At 45.6% G+C, this 22,500-nt stretch overlaps 1 protein-coding gene across 1 annotated transcript in view; it reads left to right on the top strand.

Moving 5' to 3' along the window:
• The window catches only part of LOC139757456 (patj homolog), a 264,933-nt gene that overhangs the window by 200,729 nt on the left and 41,704 nt on the right, over window positions 1-22,500 (top strand). Inside the window, exon 3 of the mRNA XM_071677983.1 lies at window positions 13,506-13,538. Coding sequence (XP_071534084.1) covers window positions 13,506-13,538 — 33 coding nt within the window. The remainder of the gene's footprint in view (window positions 1-13,505; window positions 13,539-22,500) is intronic.

Raw genomic sequence — 22,500 nt, 5'->3', positions numbered from 1 at the left:
TCATCCAGTGGACTAACAACCTAACCACCTCTTCTCGATCATAACAACCATTCTACGTCTCTCTGGTATTTTCAGCAGTTCCTCCCATGTACCCAAGTTAGTAGTCACCTTGTACCTTGTTAAGTGGGGCTTGTTTACCCTTGTTCTACCAGGGAATGACCCAACAGGTCTTTGGAAAATCTCTGTGTCGTTAATGTGGCTGTTCAAGTTCATTTTTTTGTGTGTGTGTGTCCAGTTCATGTGGCTCTTCAAGTTGAATTATTGGTTCAGTTCATGTGGCTTTCATTTATTTTTCCTCTTTTAATGTGGCATTTCAAGTAAAGGTTTTGTCTCGTTAATGCAGCTCTTGAATCTTTTCTCAGTTAATGTGGCTAAAGTTCAGTTTTTGCTCTGTGAATGTGATTCTGCAAGTTAGAATCTTTTGCCCCGTTAATGGGACTATTTCTGCGAAATATGGAAAGGATTTCTTCGAGATGGTAAGTGCTTGGGGGTTTGGTTATGCTCTTGAAAACAGTCGTCTTCATTTTTACCTTACACTTTACCTTACCTTATATCTTACTTAACCTGACCTTACCTGACCTTACCTGACCTCACCTGACCTCGATCGTATCATGACCTGGTTGTGTCGCTTTGTTAACCAGGGACGTCGGGAATGACCAATTCATTTGCGTGAACGTTGGATGAAAATATAGAATTTTCTTTCCTTCCATTCTGGTGTCCGTTGGTGTGTTTATATGTTGTCAGCATAGTTCTCCACCCGCATCACAAGTTTATTCTCCACTGAGCCCCGTAATTCGCCTCATTTCTTGATCTCATATCCCTCATATCCCTCATATGCTTCTCTTCATTACCGTCACTCAGGAAAGGTGTCATGAACTCTGTTTTCTATTCTCGCCACCACCACCACCCCCCACCTCATTTTCTTTTATCTCACTACCAACCCTCACCCCGTTTTCCTTAATTCCACCACCTTACCACCTCCCCCCTCCCCCTCTATCCCACTACAAAATCCCATGAATCCTTTTCCTATCTAACCCCACCACGTCCACTCATGACCTCATAACACGTCCCTCCTTACCACTAAATCTTCGTCGGACCTCATAACTCTTCCCTACCCTTCACTCAACCCTCTCAGTACCTCATAAATCCTGCCCCTACTTCTCATTAAACCCTCGCAGGATCTAGAGATTCTTGCCTTCCTACTCCCCGGTCCTCATAGGGCCTCATAACTATCCTGTCCCTCACTCAACCCTTCCGTGCCATAACTCTTCCATCCCTTTATTTGACTCCACTCTCATGATCTCATAATTCCTCCATACCCTATGTTTAAACCCTCTCAAAACCTCATAACTCTTCCGTGGCTTTCACGCAGCCTTTTGTGAACCTCATAATTCTTCCTGACGCGTCACTTCACCTTCTTAGGACCTCATAACTCATTCCATCTCTCCCTCATCCTCTTTGACACTGGTCCTCATGATTCTCCTCATCTTCATCTCCCCCCTCTCCGTTCATGCCTCACAGTACTTTGCCTCACGCTTCCTCCTCACCGTAGCTCAGCAGGACCAGTGTGAATCATTCCTACGTTAGATCCCCCCCCACACAAACACCATCTCTCTCTCTCTCCGTCTCTCCCTTCGTCCACTCCTTCAGGATATGACTATGATCCAGCCGCCCTTCGCCTCAACGGCCTGGACCCTCCCCACGCCCCCAAGATCATGTGAATTCCTTTGTCGTCTTTTTTGCCGGCTTCCTTTAAGGACTCCGGGGCCTTACCACATGCCTTCACTCCTTCAGGAGGGAAGGAATTCCCTCCTCCGCTAAACCCTACTGTATTTTAAAAGCCCCCCTTCGCCCCCTCATGACATGGTGGTGTAAGTTAGAACACCCAGTCACTTTGATAGAGGAATAGTCACAGGGACTTGAAAAAAAAGGGGAGTAGATAGATAGTTAGAAGTAAGAGGGATAGGAGGAAAGTTAGAATAGAAGATGGGAGAAGGGACGCCCGCCTTCCGTAGCATTTATAGACCTAAGAGATCTCAAGTGACTGGGTGCATGAGGCGTGGAGAGGGAGAGATGGCGAGTGTGAGTGTGGCATGTTTACCTGTGCTTGGCTGAAGGAATCTGGGGCGAACGTATTACCAAGGTGGTGGTGAGGAAGACAGAAGGACAGACGGGGTGTTGGTAACGAGGCATAAGGGGAGCGAGATGAACGGAGGGTAAGGGTTGAGTGAAGATAGGGAATGGATAGGTTTAATCAGTAGTGGCGTTTGCTGATGTAGGTATGGAATGTCTTGTGTTTATTACGTTCACTCTGTCTGGTGAAAGGGTTCGGAGCTGGTGCCGATCCGTGATGTTCGTTTGGATGCACTGGAGGGGTTTGGAGGGAGGGGGGCGAGTGCATGGCCTCGGACTGGATTGAATGGCTAGTGCATCAAAGTTTATCCTGTGAGAATAACCGGTCACAGGCTGTTAAACCCTCGGGTATCAGATCCTTTTACATCGTCCGATATCCTTCTCAGCAGAGAGAGAGAGAGAGAGAGAGAGAGAGAGAGAGAGAGAGAGAGAGAGAGAGAGAGAGAGAGAGAGAGAGAGAGAGAGAGAAATCATCTGGTAAAAGATTTATGCGAAAATTTAGATGTGGAAGAGAAAAAGAGAAAAGCAGAGAGCCATTAGTAAATGGGAGAAACACTGTTATCATCCACAGTTCAAGGACCATTAGTGTAATTACTGGAGTCTTGTTCAGTACAGAAGCACAGCTTGTTCAAATGGTAGTAAGGAAAATGCACGAAATTCTGAAGCTGCTGTATGAAGCAGTGTTCACTGAATCACTGATGATGATGAAGAGTTATGAACCAGTGTTCACTGAAGCAGTGTTCAGTGAAACATTAATGATGATCAAGCAGTGTGAACCCGTGTTCAATGAACTACTAACATTGAAGAATCAGTATGAACCATTGTTCAAACGAGTCATTACTGATAATGAAGCACTGTGAACCACCGTCTCGTGAATCATTGATCCGAAGGATATACGAACCACACTCAAACTCTTGAGAATGTTACACCCTTCCCCCTTCTGTATTACCTAACTACACAATTATACTTGGAGTTGCCCCCCATTAGCACTATACTCAGCTGATCCCCCCCTTGTTACTCGTTTCCACGAGATAGTACTGCTGTTATTCAATCAATTCAGGGCTGTGATAGGTCGATTTCAGAGCCACTGTGCAACCCCACGTTTTCTATAGCATTATCGACCCCATCTGTGTAGTTTTCCTTTAGTCGTAGAAGAAGGGATGGGGTTACATTGTGTTGCAAACTGACGTATCATATTCACTTAGATAAATGAATTCGTGGACTGGGCATTGATTTTAATTCGTTCACCTCATTCCAGAACGTTAGATGAAACGGAATCTTACACTGTAATTTTTTTTTTTTGTTTTTTAAAGTAGCTACGAAATATGTTTACATATTTTTTTTCGCATGATGCGTGATAGCGAAGGTCGAGCTATATGTGCTAGTGATATATATATATATATATATATATATATATATATATATATATATATATATATATATATATATATATATATATATAATTTTTTTAAGCGGGTATTTGTATGGGTATTGTGGACACTTAACTACCGGACTCCTCTCGCTTTGGCGAGGCTGCATCATCGTCATTTGACGAAAGAGAGAGTAAAATCTCCTCAGAGAACTTCAAAGAGAGTCCATCCTGTCCCTGCTACTTAATGTAGCGCAGCCTCGGAGGTTAAGGAGCTTTTGGGTAACGCCAGGGCCCTTTGTCAAAGAACTCCTGTAATGATTGTAGATAAATGTAATGATTACAGATAATGTAGTGATTATAGACAATAAGGACTGGGTATTATCTCTTCACTATTAAGGAGATTTTACTAATTTGGTTGAGAATGTATGACCACGACTCGGTCTGTCGTCGATAAAGAGGTAAAACGCTTTCTAGATGATAATGTTTGGTGAGTGGGAAGTGCATTAGAGATATGACTGCCAGGCAGGGAGCTGGAAGTGAGTGTCAGAAAGGCATAGTCTTAAGATAAGATATCTTCCCGCACTTCTCGCTTAAAAAAGAAATACTGGCCCCCATTTCATTTTCTTTCGGTCACAGTTAAAGCCGAGATGTTAAGTATAAGAAAACGGTATCTGGGGAAGGACGTGTTGCCTTCAGATGTGTGGGAATTGCCCAAGTTTCTACGAGGGAATTGCTGGTATAAGGAAGTTTAAATGCTCTCTGGGGGTGTGTCGGGGGGGGGGGGGGGGTTAATTGGTACTCGGTACTCAGATTGGCTGGTTCACTCTCCCAAATTATTATTATTATTATTATTATTATTATTTTTTTTTTTTCATACTATTCGCCCTTTCCCGCGTTAGCGAGGTAGCGTTAAGGACAGAGAACTGGGCCACTGAGGGAATATCCTCACCTGGCCCCCTTCTCTGTTCCTTCTTTTGGAAAATTAAAAAAAATTGAGAGGGGAGGATTTCCAGCCCCCCGCTCCCTTCCCTTTTAGTCGCCTTCTACGACACGCAGGGAATACGTGGGAAGTATTCTTTCTCCCCTATCCCCAGGGATTATTATTATTATTATTATTATTATTATTATTATTATTATTATTATTATTATTATTATTATTATTATTATTATAATTATCATTATTGTAAGTAGTAGTAGCAGTAGTAGTATAGCAGTAGTAGAAGTAGTAGTAGTAGCAGTAGGAGTAGATTTAGTAGTAGTAGTAGTAGTAGTAGTAGTAGTTGTAGTAGTAGTAGTAGTAGAAGTAGCAGTTTCTGTGATGATAAAGTATTCGCCCAATAATTCACTATTGAGGTAACTTTATATAAGGCAAAATTAATTGACTTTGAAACGTTTTTATTCGTTCTGTTATTTTTCTTCATTTTTCGCAAGTGGATGTAAATGTCTCATTTTTTTTTTTTGGTCATCAAATATATATTTTTTAAGGTTTTTCCTCCTCGAACATTGGTCAATTTCTTATCTGCTTTCCCCCGTCTCTCACTGACTAACTACTCTCTCTCTCTCTCTCTCTCTCTCTCTCTCTCTCTCTCTCTCTCTCTCTCTCTCTCTCTCTCTCTCTCTCTCTCTCTCTCCCCCGCCCCAGGTGTTACTTCGCCCCGCCCCAATTCCCATTCTCTAACATGGTCTACCCTCATCCCGTTCTCCGTGACCAGAATTTTCTCTTCCACGTCACCTCAGTTTTCACTCTCGCCCGTTTAAGCTTCGTCCAGTTAAGTTTCGGCTACTCTCTCCTCTTTCAATTAAGCTTGGGGCCCGGACTCTCTCTCTCTCTCTCTCTCTCTCTCTCTCTCTCTCTCTCTCTCTCTCTCTCTCCTCTCTCTCTCTCTCTCTCTCTCTCTCACCTCGTCCACTCCTAACCTCTCCCACTTTCTCTCCCACTTTCTCTCTCTAGTCCACTTCATCGCTTCGCCCCCTTTCACTACGCCCTTCTCTCTCTCTCTCTCTCTCTCTCTCTCTCTCTCTCTCTCTCTCTCTCTCTCTCTCTCTCTCTCTCTCTCTCCCGACCCGTCCCAGTACTTTCGCTCCGTCCGCATCTCGTTTCTCTCTCTCTCTCTCTCTCTCTCTCTCTCTCTCTCTCTCTCTCTCTCTCTCTCTCTCTCTCCTGGTTTTAGATTTTGTGCGACTTTAAACAGGCGAAGACTCAAGCGAAATTCCAGGGCTTGGAAGAGCTGCTTCATCGTTGACAACGTCATCACAGAAATGTTCAGTATCGTCCGCTAGGCGTTTTCTTTCTTTCTTTTTTTTTTCGTTTTTTTAACTTCAAACATCCAAATTATGTAGTTGTTGATAGTTAGTGAATCGAAGTGATTATGTCTGTTGCCCTTACGTCAAGCCAACAGCTCAACAGAAGATCGTGTGTTAGTTAGCTGGATTTTTTTTTTCGCGAAAGTTCAAAGTAAAAAATTTGGGTAGGCTGGACACTGCGAACCTTCAAGGTAAGATGAGAAAAGCTGGACACTGCGAACGTTCTAGAGGTTTCCTGGTGTTCCCTTTTCCAAGGATTCCTGCTGCTTGTGGGCTGCTGCGCTACACTCAGTTGCAGGGAAAGTTGGGTCTGCTGTGTGTGGAAAATGCCTTAAACGAAACTGTATCGTTTCATTCACTGAAAATGGTTATGAAATCGCAAAAAGGTTAATATATATATATATATATATATATATATATATATATATATATATATATATATATATATATATATATATATTATCCCTGGGGATAGGGGATTAAGAATACTTCCCACGTATTCCCTGCGTGTCGTAGAAGGCGACTAAAAGGGGAGGGAGCGGGGGGCTGGAAATCCTCCCCTCTCGTTTTTTTTTTAATTTTCCAAAAGAAGGAACAGAGGGGGCCAGGTGAGGATATTCCGAAAAAGGCCCAGTCCTCTGTTCTTAACGCTACCTCGCTAATGCGGGAAATGGCGAATAGTTTGAAAAAAAAAAAAAAAAAAAAAAAAAAAATATATATATATATATATATATATATATATATATATATATATATATATATATATATATATATATATATATATATGATGGTAAACTATATCGCTCATACACGCTTGTCTTGTCATGCAGAAATGATTCTCATTCACATAACTGTTGTATTTAACATTATAAGATTTTAACAACTGTTCACAACGAACTTGCTCTTAGAAATTCAATTGATGGACTAAACGCTGTGTTTGATCATCATGGAATCGAGTACGTATTTGTAGATCGGCTAATTTCATGTCCATTGGAAATGCTGTTTAAAGATAGAATGTCAGATAAGCCAGTCGACTCGTGAGGGTAATTAAGGCAAGAATAATTACTGGCGTGAAGGATTAATTTTTATTTATTTATTTATGTATTTATTTGATTTTTTTTCTTGCAGTTTTAGGTAATGTCATTTCAGACTGGTAGTGAAATTCGGATCGTGTGGGATACGACTTTTAAACGGCCATCATGACATACTGTTGTTTAATTGTTCTCTGAGTCTTAATTGCCCTCATTAACTCCAAATGGTTAAATTTCTGTGTCAGGTTCATGCTTCATCTTTAGTTGTAATGGTTTAATAGTTAATGGTCATGAGGTTGCTAAGCATTGGTGTTGTGTTATGGGGGATTAAATACCCCAATTACATCTCTGGTTGTTTGAGATTGTGTGAGTAAACAGGTCTGTCCACGTGAAGTTAATTGATGATATTTGATTTGCTTTATGTACATTGGACACAGTTAGGGTATACACCCTAGCTGTTCTTCATGGGGCTGGGGGAGAGTCCTGTCTACGCTGGCCATCTATCTAGGTGTCGTACGAGGCGACTGAGAGAGTTGTATATTTGTGGAAAGTCTTCCCCTCCTGTATTATCACTGTGTAAAAGTGGAACGAAAAGGAGCTTCGTAAGCTTTTTTTTTTTTCATGTGTGGCGGAGTGGCGACGGGAATGGATGAAGGCAGCAAGTATGAATGTGTACATGTGAATATATGTGTATGTCTTTGTATGTATATGTATGTATACGGTGAAATGTACATGTATGTATACGAGCGTCTGTGGACGTTTATGTATATACATGTGTATGAGAGAGAGAGAGAGAGAGAGAGAGAGAGAGAGAGAGAGAGAGAGAGAGAGAGAGAGAGAGAGAGAGAGAGAATACAGCTGATGATGATGATGATGATAACCCCCTACCCCCCCTTCCTCCTCCCTACAAGACTACACACACACCAATCAAGCATAAAAGTGTTTACTAATTAACTGCTTTTCAACGTTTGGGGGGGGGGGGGGGGGGGACAAACGACTGGGCCATTAACTTGCAACACGACTCCCTCATTAAGGGCGTTAATGGCGCAGGGTGACGTGTCGCTCTCCAAGCGGTTACCTCACAATGTAACGCCATCACACTCGGGGGGGGGGGGGGTGTCTGCGACCTACGCCATTATATATGCGTCATGCAGTGCGTGACGCTGAGTGATTGCATCTCCTGATGAATCACCGTACGAATAGTGGTCAATATGACTACGTTATACGCAAAGTGATTCTCTCTCTCTCTCTCTCTCTCTCTCTCTCTCTCTCTCTCTCTCTCTCTCTCTCTCTCTCTCTCTCTCTCTCTCGTTCCGGCAGTATTGCCATAGTGTCAGCATTTCTAACACAGTCAGCTGTCGTGGCAGTACGTGTGTGTGTGTGTGTGTGTGTGTGTGTGTGTGTGTGTGTGTGTGTGTGTGTGTGTGTGTGTGTGTGTATACACCTGGCGAAGTCTTCTGGGGCGGGTCTTCAACCCCACAGCCCGGGCTGGCCTCTGTGTGTGTGTGTGTGTGTGTGTGTGTGTGTGTGTGTGTGTGTGTGTGTTGGGGGGGGTGAGGGTTGCCTCTGAGCGTCGACCAAGCTGTTGGAGGCCGCAGTATACATAGGCCCCCCCCACACACATAGCCCCCCCTACACATACCCCCTATACATACCCCCCCCCCCCCCCAGCACTGTTGACCATGGCCATGCATCCCAGGCTGTCTCATGACGTCAGCCGCCTCATGACGTCAGCCGCCTCGTGACCTCAGCACTGACCCTATCGTCGGGTACGTCACGACGTCATCCCGCTCCTTGACGTCAGCCGTTTGGTGACGTCAGTATCACTGTAGCGTCAGCCACCTCATGACGTCAGGAGTGGCCCTCCCCCAAGCGTCAGCCGTCTCATGACGTCAGCAGTGCAACATCACCCCCCCCCATCTAACATCCCCCTCCCCCCCCTCCCTCACCAGGAGCGCTCATCTCGGGCCTGCCGGGGTTAGAGCATGGCCCATGCAACCACACGCGTCGGAAATGTATATATATATATATATATATATATATATATATATATATATATATATATATATATATATATAACTACACCAAGGGGGGGAGGGGGGGCGGAGGAGAGGGGGGAGGAGGAGATAATGAATTTATTTGAAATAACTTTGAGACCTTAATCAGTTCTTTTAGTGGAAGCTGTGATGTGTATCGTGACATCGTAAACACATTTTAGCCTCAATTAGTTAAACTAATTAGCTAGTAAAACTGTAGGGGCGCCACCCCCCTCCCCCTGAAACACCGTGCTATTAGGAAACACACACACACACACACACACACACACACACACACACACACACACACACACACACACACACACACACACACACACACACACACACACACACACACACACACACACAGACAGTGTTATCCACGTAATCCTAGACATAAGGACGATATTATAATGAGATTAATGGAGTATACCAACCTTTTTGGAGGATGTGGGATACAAAATTGAATCGTATTCCCTGTACACTGGAGGATGAATGTGTCATGTTCAGGACCTGAATTAGACTTTGCTGTTAGAATGAGCCTTCGCTTGGCTTGTTAAAGATGCGTTCCAAACTAACGAGCGGAAAAGTTAGAAAGTAACATTATGTAAATTCTGCAAGGGGATGTTGTGTGTGTGTGTGTGTGTGTGTGTGTGTGTATGTGTGTGTGTGTGAGTGAGTGTGTGTGTGTGTGTGTGTGTGTGTGTGAGTGTGTGTGTGTGTGTGTGTGTGTGTGTGTGTGAGTGAGTGTGTGTGTGTGTGTGTGTGTGTGTGTGTGTGTGTGTGTGTGTGTGTGTGTGTGTGTGTGTGTGTGTGTGTGTGTGAGTGTGTGTGTGTGTGTGTGTGTGTGTGTGTGTGTGTGTGAGTGAGTGAGTGTGTGTGTGTGTGTGTGTGTGTGTGAGTGAGTGTGTGTGTGTGTGTGTGTGTGTGTGTGTGTGTGTGTGTGTGTGTGTGTGTGTGTGTGTGTGAGTGTGTGTGTGTGTGTGTGTGTGTGTGTGTGTGAGTGAGTGAGTGTGTGTGTGTGTGTGTGTGTGTGTGTGTGTGTGAGTGAGTGAGTGTGAGTGTGTGTGTGTGTGTGTGTGTGTGTGTGTGTGTGTGGCTGCAGCCTCGAACAGGCCAGTTGACCATGGTGTACAGACTGGCTTCTCAAGAGCCATTATTATGTTGATTAAGCATCGCTCATTCATGATTCTGATTCGCTGAGTCGCTGTATGAAATGATTCGAATCTCGAATCATCGAACGTTCGTGGGAGAGAAAGATTTCGCTTGGTGATTCGTTATAACGACCGGTTGTAAGAGCCTTGATCACCACGACCTTACGACCTCTTGGATATGAAGGGCTGACCTTTGACCTCGACCCTTAAAAGTTTAGGTCAGGGGCCAGGATGGTATTACGATGAGGGGTCGCTTGTTGAAGAAATGGAATCCCCCTTTAAGCACGACGGTACGACCCTTGAGCATGACGGTACGACCCTTGAACACGACGGTACGACCCTTGAGCACGACGGTGCGACCCTTGAGCACGACGGTACGACCCTTGAAGCACGACGGTATACGACCCTTGCGCACGACGGTACGACCCTTGGCCGAAGACGTTGGTCGTTGGCGGATATCCACAAGGGTTGTTCTCCACTGTACGTGCAAAGAGAGAAATGGTGTTTAGATTATAGCGTTAATCCACATATTTATAGTGAAACGTATTAGGGTCGGTGCTATATGGAGGGGGGGGGGGGTGGGTTGGCGTTTGGATTAAGGTGTCTAATTGCTTAATTAAAACTTGGCATTCTCTTTGAGTGGTGAATGATCGGGTCTTAAAGGGAGTCATTATGCTTTACGATGGTTTGGGAGGTCTTCTACCCCCACAGCTGTGGGGTCTGGGACCTTACCTTACCTTACGTATACCTTACGATGGTTTGGGAGGTCTTCTACCCCCACAGCTGTGGGGTCTGGCACCTTACCTTACCTTACGTATACCTTACGATGGTTTGGGAGGTCTTCTACCCCCACAGCTGTGGGGTCTGGGACCTTACCTTACCTTACGTATACCTTAAGATGGTTTGGGAGGTCTTCTACCCCCACAGCTGGGGTCTGGGACCTTACCTTACCTTACGTATACCTTACGATGGTTTGGGAGGTCTTCTACCCCCACAGCTGGGGTCTGGGACCTTACCTTACCTTACGTATACCTTACGATGGTTTGGGAGGTCTTCTACCCCCACAGCTGGGGTCTGGGACCTTACCTTACCTTACGTATACCTTACGATGGTTTGGGAGGTCTTCTACCCCCACAGCTGGGGTCTGGGACCTTACCTTACCTTACGTATACCTTAAGATGGTTTGGGAGGTCTTCTACCCTAACAATTCGGCCCAGTATGTGTATAATATAAAAGTTACACGTTTATGAGTGGCTCATTGATACATTTGAATTTCCTATTTATCTTGGATATGGGCTATATCGACAGGTATTGATACTACGCCAAAAAAAAAGAAAGAAAAACATTTGTTTTGAACTGATTATCAAGGCTTACTTGAAAAGGTTCCAAGTGTATGTTTTTCCCATTTTTTCCCCCGTAAAAGCTTCTATCTTGGCCGTGAGCCATCTTAATGGCTGGAAGTTAGCCAGTAACATTTGCATTTATTATAGTTCGGGTTTTGTGTTTGACAATGACCTGGAGACAATATATAAATACTTTTCTTTTGATCAAAGGATTTCATGTAAAGTTTCCGTTTGTATGTATGTGGGTGTTCATGTTGGGTGTGTATCGAACATGTGATAATGTGAGCTGGACTGAAATGGCAACTGGTGCTTGGATGATGTATGTATTTTGTTGATTAGACTGGCCTGTTTCCGCCGGGTTAACTTGCGTCATAATGTTTCCTAAAGTTCATGTGCGTAAGAACTTTAACGACAAAGTATTTGTATGTACATGACGGCCACGGAGTGGTTGCGTCCAATTAAGGCCATTGTTTCCTTGTTTCCTGACGCCACAATTGGGTGTATGTAGGATTCATGATTAGTGCCTGACTTGCTTTAACCCCGTGGCACATTATCTTGTTCAAGGATGCATTTGGTTTGTTAAACCTGATGGAAACGTGTGGCATATATGCACTTTAAAAGGAAGCGCTACCAACTCACTATACTAAGGGTTCGACCCTTGAGCACGACGGTGCGACCCTTGAACACGACGGTACGACCCTTGAACACGACGGTATGACCCTTGAGCACGACGGTATGACCCTTGAGCACGACGGTACGACCCTTGAGCACGACGGTACGACCCATAAGCACGACGGTACGACCCTTGAACACGACGGTACGGCCCTTGAACACGACGGTGCGACCCTTGAGCACGACGGTACGACCCTTGAGCACGACGGTACGACCCTTGAGCACGACGGTACGACTCTGGTACCATATCGTGGCTTTACCATCATACCCATGTGTTATACCGTCGTGCTCAGCGCCGTACCATGTTGCTCAAACACCGTCGTGCCCAAAGTGTCGTACCGTCGTGCTCAATGGGGCCGTACCGCCGCCGAGTTGAAAGGGTTAAAGCTGTGGTCGCACGTCACCACCACCACCACCCCCACGGGATTCGAACCGCGTCTTGAACCATCTCGCTTCTCGTCCCTCTCAGACGTTGGTGTTTTACGGTCGGCCCGGGTCACCACCGACCTCCATTTTCTTGGACCCATATCAGATAATGGCCCTTCGTATATTTGCCAGAGCGACCCGACCCCCCCTTGTTATTTATTTGCCAATTTACCTGTGTGTGATTTCGTTATAATGATCTCACGGCATGTTGTGTGTGTGTGTGTGTGTGGAGGAACGGAGGGAGGGTGAAGGCTGTGGGGTACATGATGGTGTTGGAATTACTTGGTGTGGTGTGGGGGGGGAAGAGCTGTTCTTGTGACTGCACTGATGTTTCTGGTTCTCGTAATCTCTCGAGTACACGGGTTCGAGGCCCGGAGCAGCAGCACCACCACCACCTCGACGGTGCGACCCTCGAGCACGACGGTACGACCCTTGAGCACGACGGTGCGACCCTTGAGCACGTCGGTACGACCCTTGAGCACACGGTACGACCCTTGAGCACGACGGTACGACCCTTGAGCACGAACCCTGGTGTATAACTGTCCTGGCCTTTGACACGACCACCCTATTTCCCCCCCTCTCCCCTCACACACACACACACACACACACACACACACACACACCGATGATAACTATAGCAGGGAGATGTTGCAAGGTCGTATACATGGGGTCAGGTAATTTGGTCTGTTCGGATCTGCAAACTCCACACAGGATGTCAACAACTATGTGGTCAACTGTCTTGTCTTTGTGTATGTGTGTGTGTGTGTGTGTGTGTGTGTGTGTGTGTGTGTGTCTGTCTGTCTGTCTGTCTGTCTGTCGTAGAGCCCCTGTGTTGATGTGTGTTTACTTCCGTGGTTCCCTGTGTTTGTCTACTGAGGGAGGTGGGAGAGGGAGGGTGTGTTTGGCTGTCGGCCCACAGTCAATCTAGCTGTTCATCTTCACTTTCCCGTGGCGTTTAATGTACAAAAAAAAATGTTTTGCCATAATTTTTTCTTTTTTCCACAATTCAACCTTGTTATTCTTTCTACCTGCAGGTACGATGACCAGTGGAAGCGGAATCCCCGGAGGTACGTGGTAATGTAACTCATGTTTTGTTATTGTTATTGTTATTGTGTGGGTAATACAGCCAGTGTGGCTAATGAGGGAGTGTGGTAGAGACGACTTCCGACATATGTAGATTACATAGACACCGTATTACTTCCAACATGTGTAGGATACATAGACACTGTAATACTACCTACGTTTGTAGAAGACATAGAGACTGTACTACTGTATTACACTGTAAGATATCTGTACTGAAATCAGAATAGGATGTGTGTTATCACTGCGTTTAAACGTCAGTGGGTTTAAGTTGTCCCACCCAATTGTCTAGAGAGATGATCAATACCAGAAAGCGCTTGAGGCTTTAAGAACCATTCGTTGTAGAATTTGGAGAATTAGTGAGTGGATTAAATCACACTGTACGTGACCAACCTCTCATGGATGCTGGCCTTCGAGGGCTGTAGCATCAAACAGCCTGATTGATCAGAGGGAATAACAAGGGGAACCCCCCCCCCCCTTTGGTTCCCTGATCGAAGTATAGAGAGAGGAGAAGCCTTGAGAATCAACATATCCCTCGTCTCAGATTAAGGAAGTTGTGAGCGAAGCGGGAAGGCTGATGGGAATTGATCAAAAGTTTGGCAGAAATCACTAGGAAGTTTGTCATTAATGCCGACTTTGTTATCCCTGACACAAGGCTTAACGAGAGGGGAAAGTCCAAAGGAGTTTTAGGATTGCAATCATATTGAGGATATCGTGTTGTCCCGAAGGGACGCGTCTTCCAAAACAGCTCGGTCGACGGAGGGGCCCAGCTCGAACTAGTGTGAGGTGCACATGACCCTGGTAGAGACATACCTGGTGATGGTTTGGACCAGACCCGAAGGCTTACCCAGGCATTTCTCTAACCCTTGCCACTTCCTAACCTGAAAATACGTCTTACATTATAAAAGTTTACGACAAAAGTCGACACATTCCCTTTGTCGATTAATTTTTTGTTATTCAAGAGTGTTTATCTGCTGGTCTAAGAGGATTTAACACATTGCCAGCCCCCGTGAGAAGCGCTTTAGGATATAGAGTGGCGAAATGTTGAGAATACAAAGGACTATATACAGCGGACGACTGGGTCCTTTCACGGTAGAGGAAAAAGCGCGAATACCACAGGTCAGTCTGGTATGCTCAGAGGGACACACACACACACACATATTTGAAATAGAAAAGTACTTTGAACTTTTCTTGTAGGCTAGACGTATGTACGAAGGGCACTAGGACGCCCCAAGCCGTTGGTGGGTACGTAGGCCTACGAAGAGCAGTTTCGAACAGCTTAGTCGATCAGCGATTCAACTCAGCAGCTTTAAATCAGCCCTAGCTGAGGGGAGAGAAGACCTTTGGAGGTTCTACGGCCCCACATTTCTCAAGTCTTTTTATCAGCTTATCAGTGTTTCTTATCAGTGCTTCGAAATATAGTTACTGGTTCTGATGACTCGTTTAGATAAGTGGTAGTTCGGTGTAGTGTCATTATATACAAACATGACCTCATGACTTGCTTTACGTAGTAGATGACGTTTCTTGTAGATCAGGTAGATGGAGATGCTTCTAAAGGTGAACTATGTATAGTTTATCTACTATCTCCCCCTCAGTAGAATATGTATTTATTATGCATATGTTTAGAAGATGGTGTAGATATAATATTCATTGGCGTGTTTATATATGTATGTACATTGTCTATTCCTCCTATATGTAGAATATTCATATATCATACATGTCTTTACAGAAGAGTATAGACGTGATTTTTATCGGCATATGTAATTGTTGTTATGAATTGTGGAGTTTTATAACAAGTTAGGTGTTCTCATGTGTCCACTGCGTCTTCTACTGGGCCATCAATCCTCGTATCGAAGATGGCTTTCATACCAACCGTTTTCTACCACCAGCCTTGAGCATTTGTGGAGTTGAATGGCTAGAAAACTATAGAGTTGAAGCCTCCCTGATAGAGTCTTCAGTCTTATCAGTTGTATTGTATCGAATCTGAACCTATTACAGCCAGTCTGCTGGGCGGTGTTACAGGCTTCAGCCAACAGCCTGATTGAACACTGGAACACCACTGTCGTAAGGTATATACACACACACGTACACACGTGTTGGAGGCTTACTGTGTAACTGCGTTTCAGATGGGAATATATATATCCAGCCCAATTAACATTAAAGTTAATTGACCAATAGGGTGGATCTGGTGACGTCTTTAAGCCAAGATTTATATCCATGTGCGCGGGGACAGAAGATCGAACTGTGAAGGTAACGAGATAGTTAATGAGGCCATTGACTGCCCCTAATGGGTGATTAGATGGTTAATAGGGAATGCATCACCCAGTCGGATGTGGCCGGAGTGTTGTGTCTGCTGGATGTGGGTCAGCCACACAGTGGGTGAGTGTAGGACTCAACCAAGCCTTTTATTTGCCGTATTTTATGAAGGTATTTGGGTCATCCACTTGGTGTGTGTGTGTGTGTGTGTGTGTGTGTGTGTGTGTGTGGTTCCTTGAAGGGAGAGGTGTGTGGTTAATATCCTAGTGGCTCTTGAGATTAGCGCTGTAGGTCTGTGACTTTACCCCAGAGGTTGACCCGTTGTTTTAGATATAGAAGGAGACGCCACTCCCTCCTCCCCGTCTGTCGGTAGTGGTGTGGTTTGAGTGGGGAGTTCATGCATTCCCTCGCTCCTTGCCTCTCCCAAGCCCACCTCTATTCCTCCACCTTACCAGTCATTCCTCCTTGTGTGATGACCTGTCACTTTTCCCTTCCTCAATACCTGAGGCAATAAGGACCACATTTCCCTAGAACTTCCCTCCCTCTGACAACTCTATCGTCCATCCTTATGTCTCCCGTTCCATAAACCTGGTGGTTCATTGCCCGTCCAACCATCCCACCGTTCTACTGTTCCGTCTCACACGTTCATCGTACCGTCCCATTTTTTTCCCCCTCCCTTCCCTTCTGTCCCACTGCCATATCTTCCATCACAGTACAACACTGGACTAGCGCCTGCAGAGTGTATCAGACCAGCCTGGTTGTGGAAGAGGAGAGGAGGGCTTGGCTATGCGACCTTGAAAGCTGCGGCCTCCAACAACTTGGTTGACCAGCGACCCGACCCAACTGCCTAGGGGGGCCCAGCCTGGACTGTGGGGGGGTGAAGGAACCCCCCAACCTCCCCCAGAACACTACGCTAGATATGGCACAGTAACGCAAATTATGAGAATAACCTGGACTATTTACGTTCGTATGGTAACCCATGTAGGTTTCCGAGGGCATTTCTCATCCATCCCCCTTCGTATATCTCGGTTGTAGAGAGTTACTTTGTTGTTGGTCCATTGATCAAGCAGTCTGTTCGTACGCTGGCGAGGCACGGCGGGCCCCCCTCCTCACACGCGTACGCAACGCGTGTATTCCATAGCCATGGTCCTCCCACAGCAAACCAGGCCACCCGTGTCATACAATATATTCAGACAGCCTGTACATGAATAACGTCAGGGGAATACATATTCAAGAAGCCACTCACAGGCCCTCAGTAAACCCACACCAAACACTGAGCCAGGCCCATGTTGGGTCTCTCCCCATAACCTCCTCCCCATCGAACCTCCTCCCCTCTTGTCTCCCCAGAATCACCGAAGACAAAAGAAATGAATGAGTGTGCAAAGGCGCAACGGTACGACTTGGTCCAAAACGTGGCTTCTGGCAGAAAAAGACAAATATATATATATATATATATATATATATATATATATATATATATATATATATATATATATACAGGTTAAAATACAGGTTAAACTAGAGGGAATGATTACACATTTCCACCTCTGGTGTCCAGAATTGATAAGTTGGTAACGTACGTATGGAAAGCGTTTGGAAGATGGGTGGGGGGGTGGTCACTAACTTCACGTAAAAGTAATTTCCTGCTGCACTGGTAGGCTACCATGCACGACGGCTCGTGAGTGCCATTGTGCAAATGGAGCCATTGTTCGCGTGTTCCTGACGCCACCTCACCTCGCAGGGAAAGGAGAGGCGAGGTGACGTTCTGGGAGAAGTGAGACATAATTGAATTTATGGGATACCAAACCCAAAAGACACATTGTTCTGTCCTTCTCCAGTCCTTCGTACACCGTAGGTTACTTACACCAGGTGTCCCGTGTGTAGCTGAACAGGTGTAGTTTGCGTGTGTCTCACGAGACAGATGGTAATTTTATATTTATACCTTTCATAAATCAGGTGTATTTCCCGTGTGAAACCTTACGAAACATGCGTGATTCATGTCGTAGACCTTACGAAACATGCGTGATTCATGTCGTAGACCTTACGAAACATGCGTCATTCATGTCGTAGACCTTACGAAACATGTGGAGTTCATGTCTTAAACCTTACGAAACAGGTGTAGTGCATGTCTTAAACCGTATATATGTAGTTCATGTCTTAAACCTTACTAAACGTTTGTAGTTAATGTCTTAAACCTTACGAGGCATGTGTAGTGCATGTCTTAAACCTTACGAGACATGTGTAGTGCATGTCTTAAACCTTACGAGACATGTGTAGTGCATGTCTTAAACCTTACGAGGCATGTGTAGTGCATGTCTTAAACCTTATGAGACATGTGTCGTCCATGCCTTTTAAGTTTACCTAAAGCTGTGTTCGTTCCTCTTTCAAGATCACATAAAACAGGTGTGATATATGTTTTATAGTTTAGTAAGTCAGTTTTAGTGTCAGGTTTAAAAGGATTTCTAATTTCTCTAAGGCTTCGATCATATGTCTTAAGAGTGCGTTAGGACTTTCTTAAAAAGGGTGCGTGAATAATTCTCCCACTAAAGTGAGAGAGTAACTTAAGGGTCACTTAGAAACTCCGTCTGGGGTGCGTGAGTAATATATCATGGAGTGCGTGGGTAATGCTTCCTTGGGTTGAGTGCGTGGGTAATGCTTCCTTGGGTTGAGTGCGTGGGTAATGCTTCCTTGGGTTGAGTGCGTGGGTAATGCTTCCTTGGGTTGAGTGCGTGGGTAATGCTTCCTTGGGTTGAGTGCGTGGGTAATGCTTTCTTGGGTTGAGTGCGTGGGTAATGCTTCCTTGGGTTGAGTGCGTGGGTAATGATTCCTTGGGTTGAGTGCGTTATATATATAATTTTCCAAAAGAAGGAACAGAGAAGGGGGCCAGGTGAGGATATTCCCTCATAGGCCCAGTCCTCTGTTCTTAACGCTACCTCGCTAACGCGGGAAATGGCGAATAGTTTGAAAGAAAAGAAATAAAGATATATATATATATATATATATATATATATATATATATATATATATATATATATATATATATATATATATATATTCTAAAAAAAAAGTTGTTGTGGAAAAAAACCCGATTGTATGGGAGTTATTTAATGTATATTATCTAGTAGCCAGCATCATCTCTAGTTAATTGCTCCATAAATTGCTGCAAGAACGTATCCGGAGCTGAATATATTAGCAAAACCCTTATGTTATTTTTACATTAAGGTGTAGGAAAAAAATATTCATTCACGTGTAAACTGTTTTACGTTAATTTACGCATTTTATGAGTTTTTTTTTTTTTCTCTCAGCTTCGTATAATTTTAAGATATATCGCGGTGAAAAAATATGAGGTGTGAGGAACTTTTTGATTCGTCTCTTTAACTTCACTCTTTAGAGCTTGAAACACACCAGCTTCTCATAGAGCTGATGGGGGACTGGGCTGCAGGGTTAGAAACAAGCCCCGTACATTAGTTAGAGTTACTGTAACGTGTGGTTTTTTTGTTCTACCTGCTGCTCCTACCCTGTAACGCTTGTACCCCTGCCATATGTAACTTCCAGCGTGTTATGTTACTCATATCTTTCCTTGTAACACGCCTTAATCATCCCACTCCGTTACTGTAACACGCTGAGGTATGTTACAACGAAGCCTTCCACCTTCTTTTAACCCTTGTGTCCCCTATATGTAACACCTGTAGCTGTTATGTAACACCGTAACACAAACTGTATCAGTCCTACTCCTATTTTAACACCCTCATCTACTTCTACTCCTGAGTCTACTCTAAAGCTGCTTCTTCACTCTACCCCACTTGTATTTTTACTCCATTGAGTCTACTCGAACACTACCCCGTTTTCTAAACACTCATACATTCACCTGCCCCTGCTAATATGTGCTCTAACGACGACCCCCACTGTATACCATCTAATTACCTTGTTTAGCATCATTCGTGTACATCATTTATGTCTGGTGGTGTTTCTTCACACCACTTGTCATTAACGGTATAGCCTCGTGGAGGGGAGTGCTTCACCATGCTGCTTCCTTCCCCTCCTCCTCCCTTCGATTGATGGTGCAATTAGCGTGATTGTAGTAGAGCAGTCATTGATGTAGTCTGGGGTACCATTGACTCCTTCCCCTGCCATCTATTGACACCTTCGCCTGCCATCCGTTGACACCTTCCCCTGCTATCCATGGACACCTTCCCCTGCCATCCATGGACACCTTCCCCTGCCATCCGATGACACCTTCCCCTGCCATCCGATGACACCTTCCCCTGCCATCCGATGACACCTTCCCCTGCCATCCATGGACACCTTCCCCTTCTATCCATGGGCACCTTCCCCTGCCATCCATTGACACCTTCCCCTGCCATCCATTGACACCTTCCCCTGCCATCCATTGACACCTTCCCCTGCCATCCATTGACACTTTCCCCTGCCATCCATTGATGAGAGGGTTGACAACCCTCCAGACCCTTAATAGCGGATGAGATTGATGAAGGTGGGAAAAAAAACCATTGATGGGAAATGACTGGATGGGTCAGAGGGCGAGGGAAATTATTATTTCTTTTTAATGGTATAAACAAGGGATTGTGACTTGCTTCACTTTGTGTACGTAGGACACACCACCAGGGACTGGTGTGGGGGCTCCGCCAACAGCAGACGTGATTGTGGTACACGACGCCACGGAACACACATGTGGTACACGACGCCACGGAACACACATGTGGTACACGACGCCACGGAACACTGTTGTGGTACACGACGCCACGGAACACACATATGGTAAACGACGCCACGGAACACACATGTGGTACACGACGCCCCGGAACACACACATGTGGTACACGACGCCACGGAACACAGATGTGGTACACGACACCACGGAACACACATGTGGTACGCGACGCCACGGAACACATGTGGTACACGACACCACGGAACACAGATGTGGTACACGACGCCCCGGAACACACATGTGGTACACGACGCCACGGAACACACATGTGGTACACGACGCCACAGAACACACATATGAATCCTGTGATGAAACGCGCGACAGTTGTAGTACTGTATCGGTTGTAAGTCTCGACACACTGTATTGCAGTTGTATACTTGACCTATTGTATGGGTAGAGCAGGGGTGCAGGTCAGTTGTAACATGAGCAGCGGACTCAGTCATTAGCCCGTTTGAGTGGAAAAAGCCGAGGCAGCTGTGTATATGGTACGTCTGGCAATACAGACGTACCATACACATGTCTAAGGTGACCTTTAGGCATGTTAAAAGGCAGATTTGAATTGAACCATTGGCCCCTGACACGGTCTCTCTCTCTCTCTCTCTCTCTCTCTCTCTCTCTCTCTCTCTCTCTCTCTCTCTCTCTCTCTCTCTCTCTCTCTCTCTCTCTTCTCACTTCCAAAGGCGGGGCAATGGATGCTTGACTGGATGGCAGGAACGTCTGTTGTCGCCTGGGGTAGAGGAGGGATGGAGTGAGGCACCGTCCCTCTCTCTCTCTCTATGTCCAATGGTGTGATGGCGTACTTGCCTACGTGTAATGTGGGTTATCTCCCTTTAATCGCTCGTTTGGATCGCTTAACTTTAGGGCGATTCGCTTTTTTTTTGGGGGGGGGAGAGGGAGTGGGGGAGGGGGGGGGGTGTTCAATAGGTATTAGCTCACACACAAACTCCAGACCGTTTTTTTTTTTTTTTTCGCTCATTGCCTCCCGGTTATCTATAAATAAAGATAGTGACGATACTGAAAGGTGACACGTTTATCCCCCTCCCCCAACCCCCCTTATCTATTATCTATCGATGACAGCAGCAAGGCCCACAGGAGGGTGGCAGAAAGCGCCCCCCCCCTCCCCTTTCCCCCCCCAAAAAAAAAAAGTGGATGGGTCAACGGTGACTGGTCACCGTGGATTAACAGCCACTGATGAATGAGAGAGAGAGAGAGAGAGAGAGAGAGAGAGAGAGAGAGAGAGAGAGAGAGAGAGAGAGAGAGAGAGAGAGAGAGAGGCTGGACTCACACGATTCCAGGAAGTGTGTATACGACTCGTACGTCCCATGATGGACGAAAAGGGGGGATGGACCTCCCTCGGGAAGACATTCGACTGGTGGCGTCGTCATCTCACATCATTAAAACTTTTGAGCGAGTTCTGAGAGATGTGAATCGATTTGCCTCACTAGGAGGCGTCACTCAACCCAGGGCTGTAGGTTCAAGCCTGCGAGACGTGGCCTCGAATAGTTTGATCGACCAACGAGCCGTCTCGGAAGCTTCGTAACGTGTACGTAAGGTAAGGTAAGGTCCCAGACCCCAGCTGTGGGGGTAGAAGACCTCCCAAACCATCGTAAGGTATACGTAAGGTAAGGTAAGGTCCCAGACCCCAGCTGTGGGGGTAGAAGACCTCCCAAACCATCGTAAGGTATACGTAAGGTAAGGTAAGGTCCCAGACCCCAGCTGTAAGGGGGTAGAAGAAGACCTCCCAAACCATCGTAAGGTAAGGTAAGGTCCCAGACCCCAGCTGTGGGGGTAGAAGACCCTCCCAAACCATCGTAAGGTATACGTAAGGTAAGGTAAGGTGCCAGACACCAGCTGTGGGGGTAGAAGACCTCCCAAACCATCGTAAGGTATACGTAAGGTAAGGTAAGGTCCCAGACCCCAGCTGTGGGGGTAGAAGACCTCCCAAACCATCGTAAGGTATACGT

Source organism: Panulirus ornatus, chromosome 26 (genome assembly GCF_036320965.1).
Source record: "Panulirus ornatus isolate Po-2019 chromosome 26, ASM3632096v1, whole genome shotgun sequence".
Taxonomy (NCBI): domain Eukaryota; kingdom Metazoa; phylum Arthropoda; class Malacostraca; order Decapoda; family Palinuridae; genus Panulirus; species Panulirus ornatus.
Note: the sequence above shows the minus strand (reverse complement) of the source record. Positions and strands in the feature narration are given on the sequence as shown.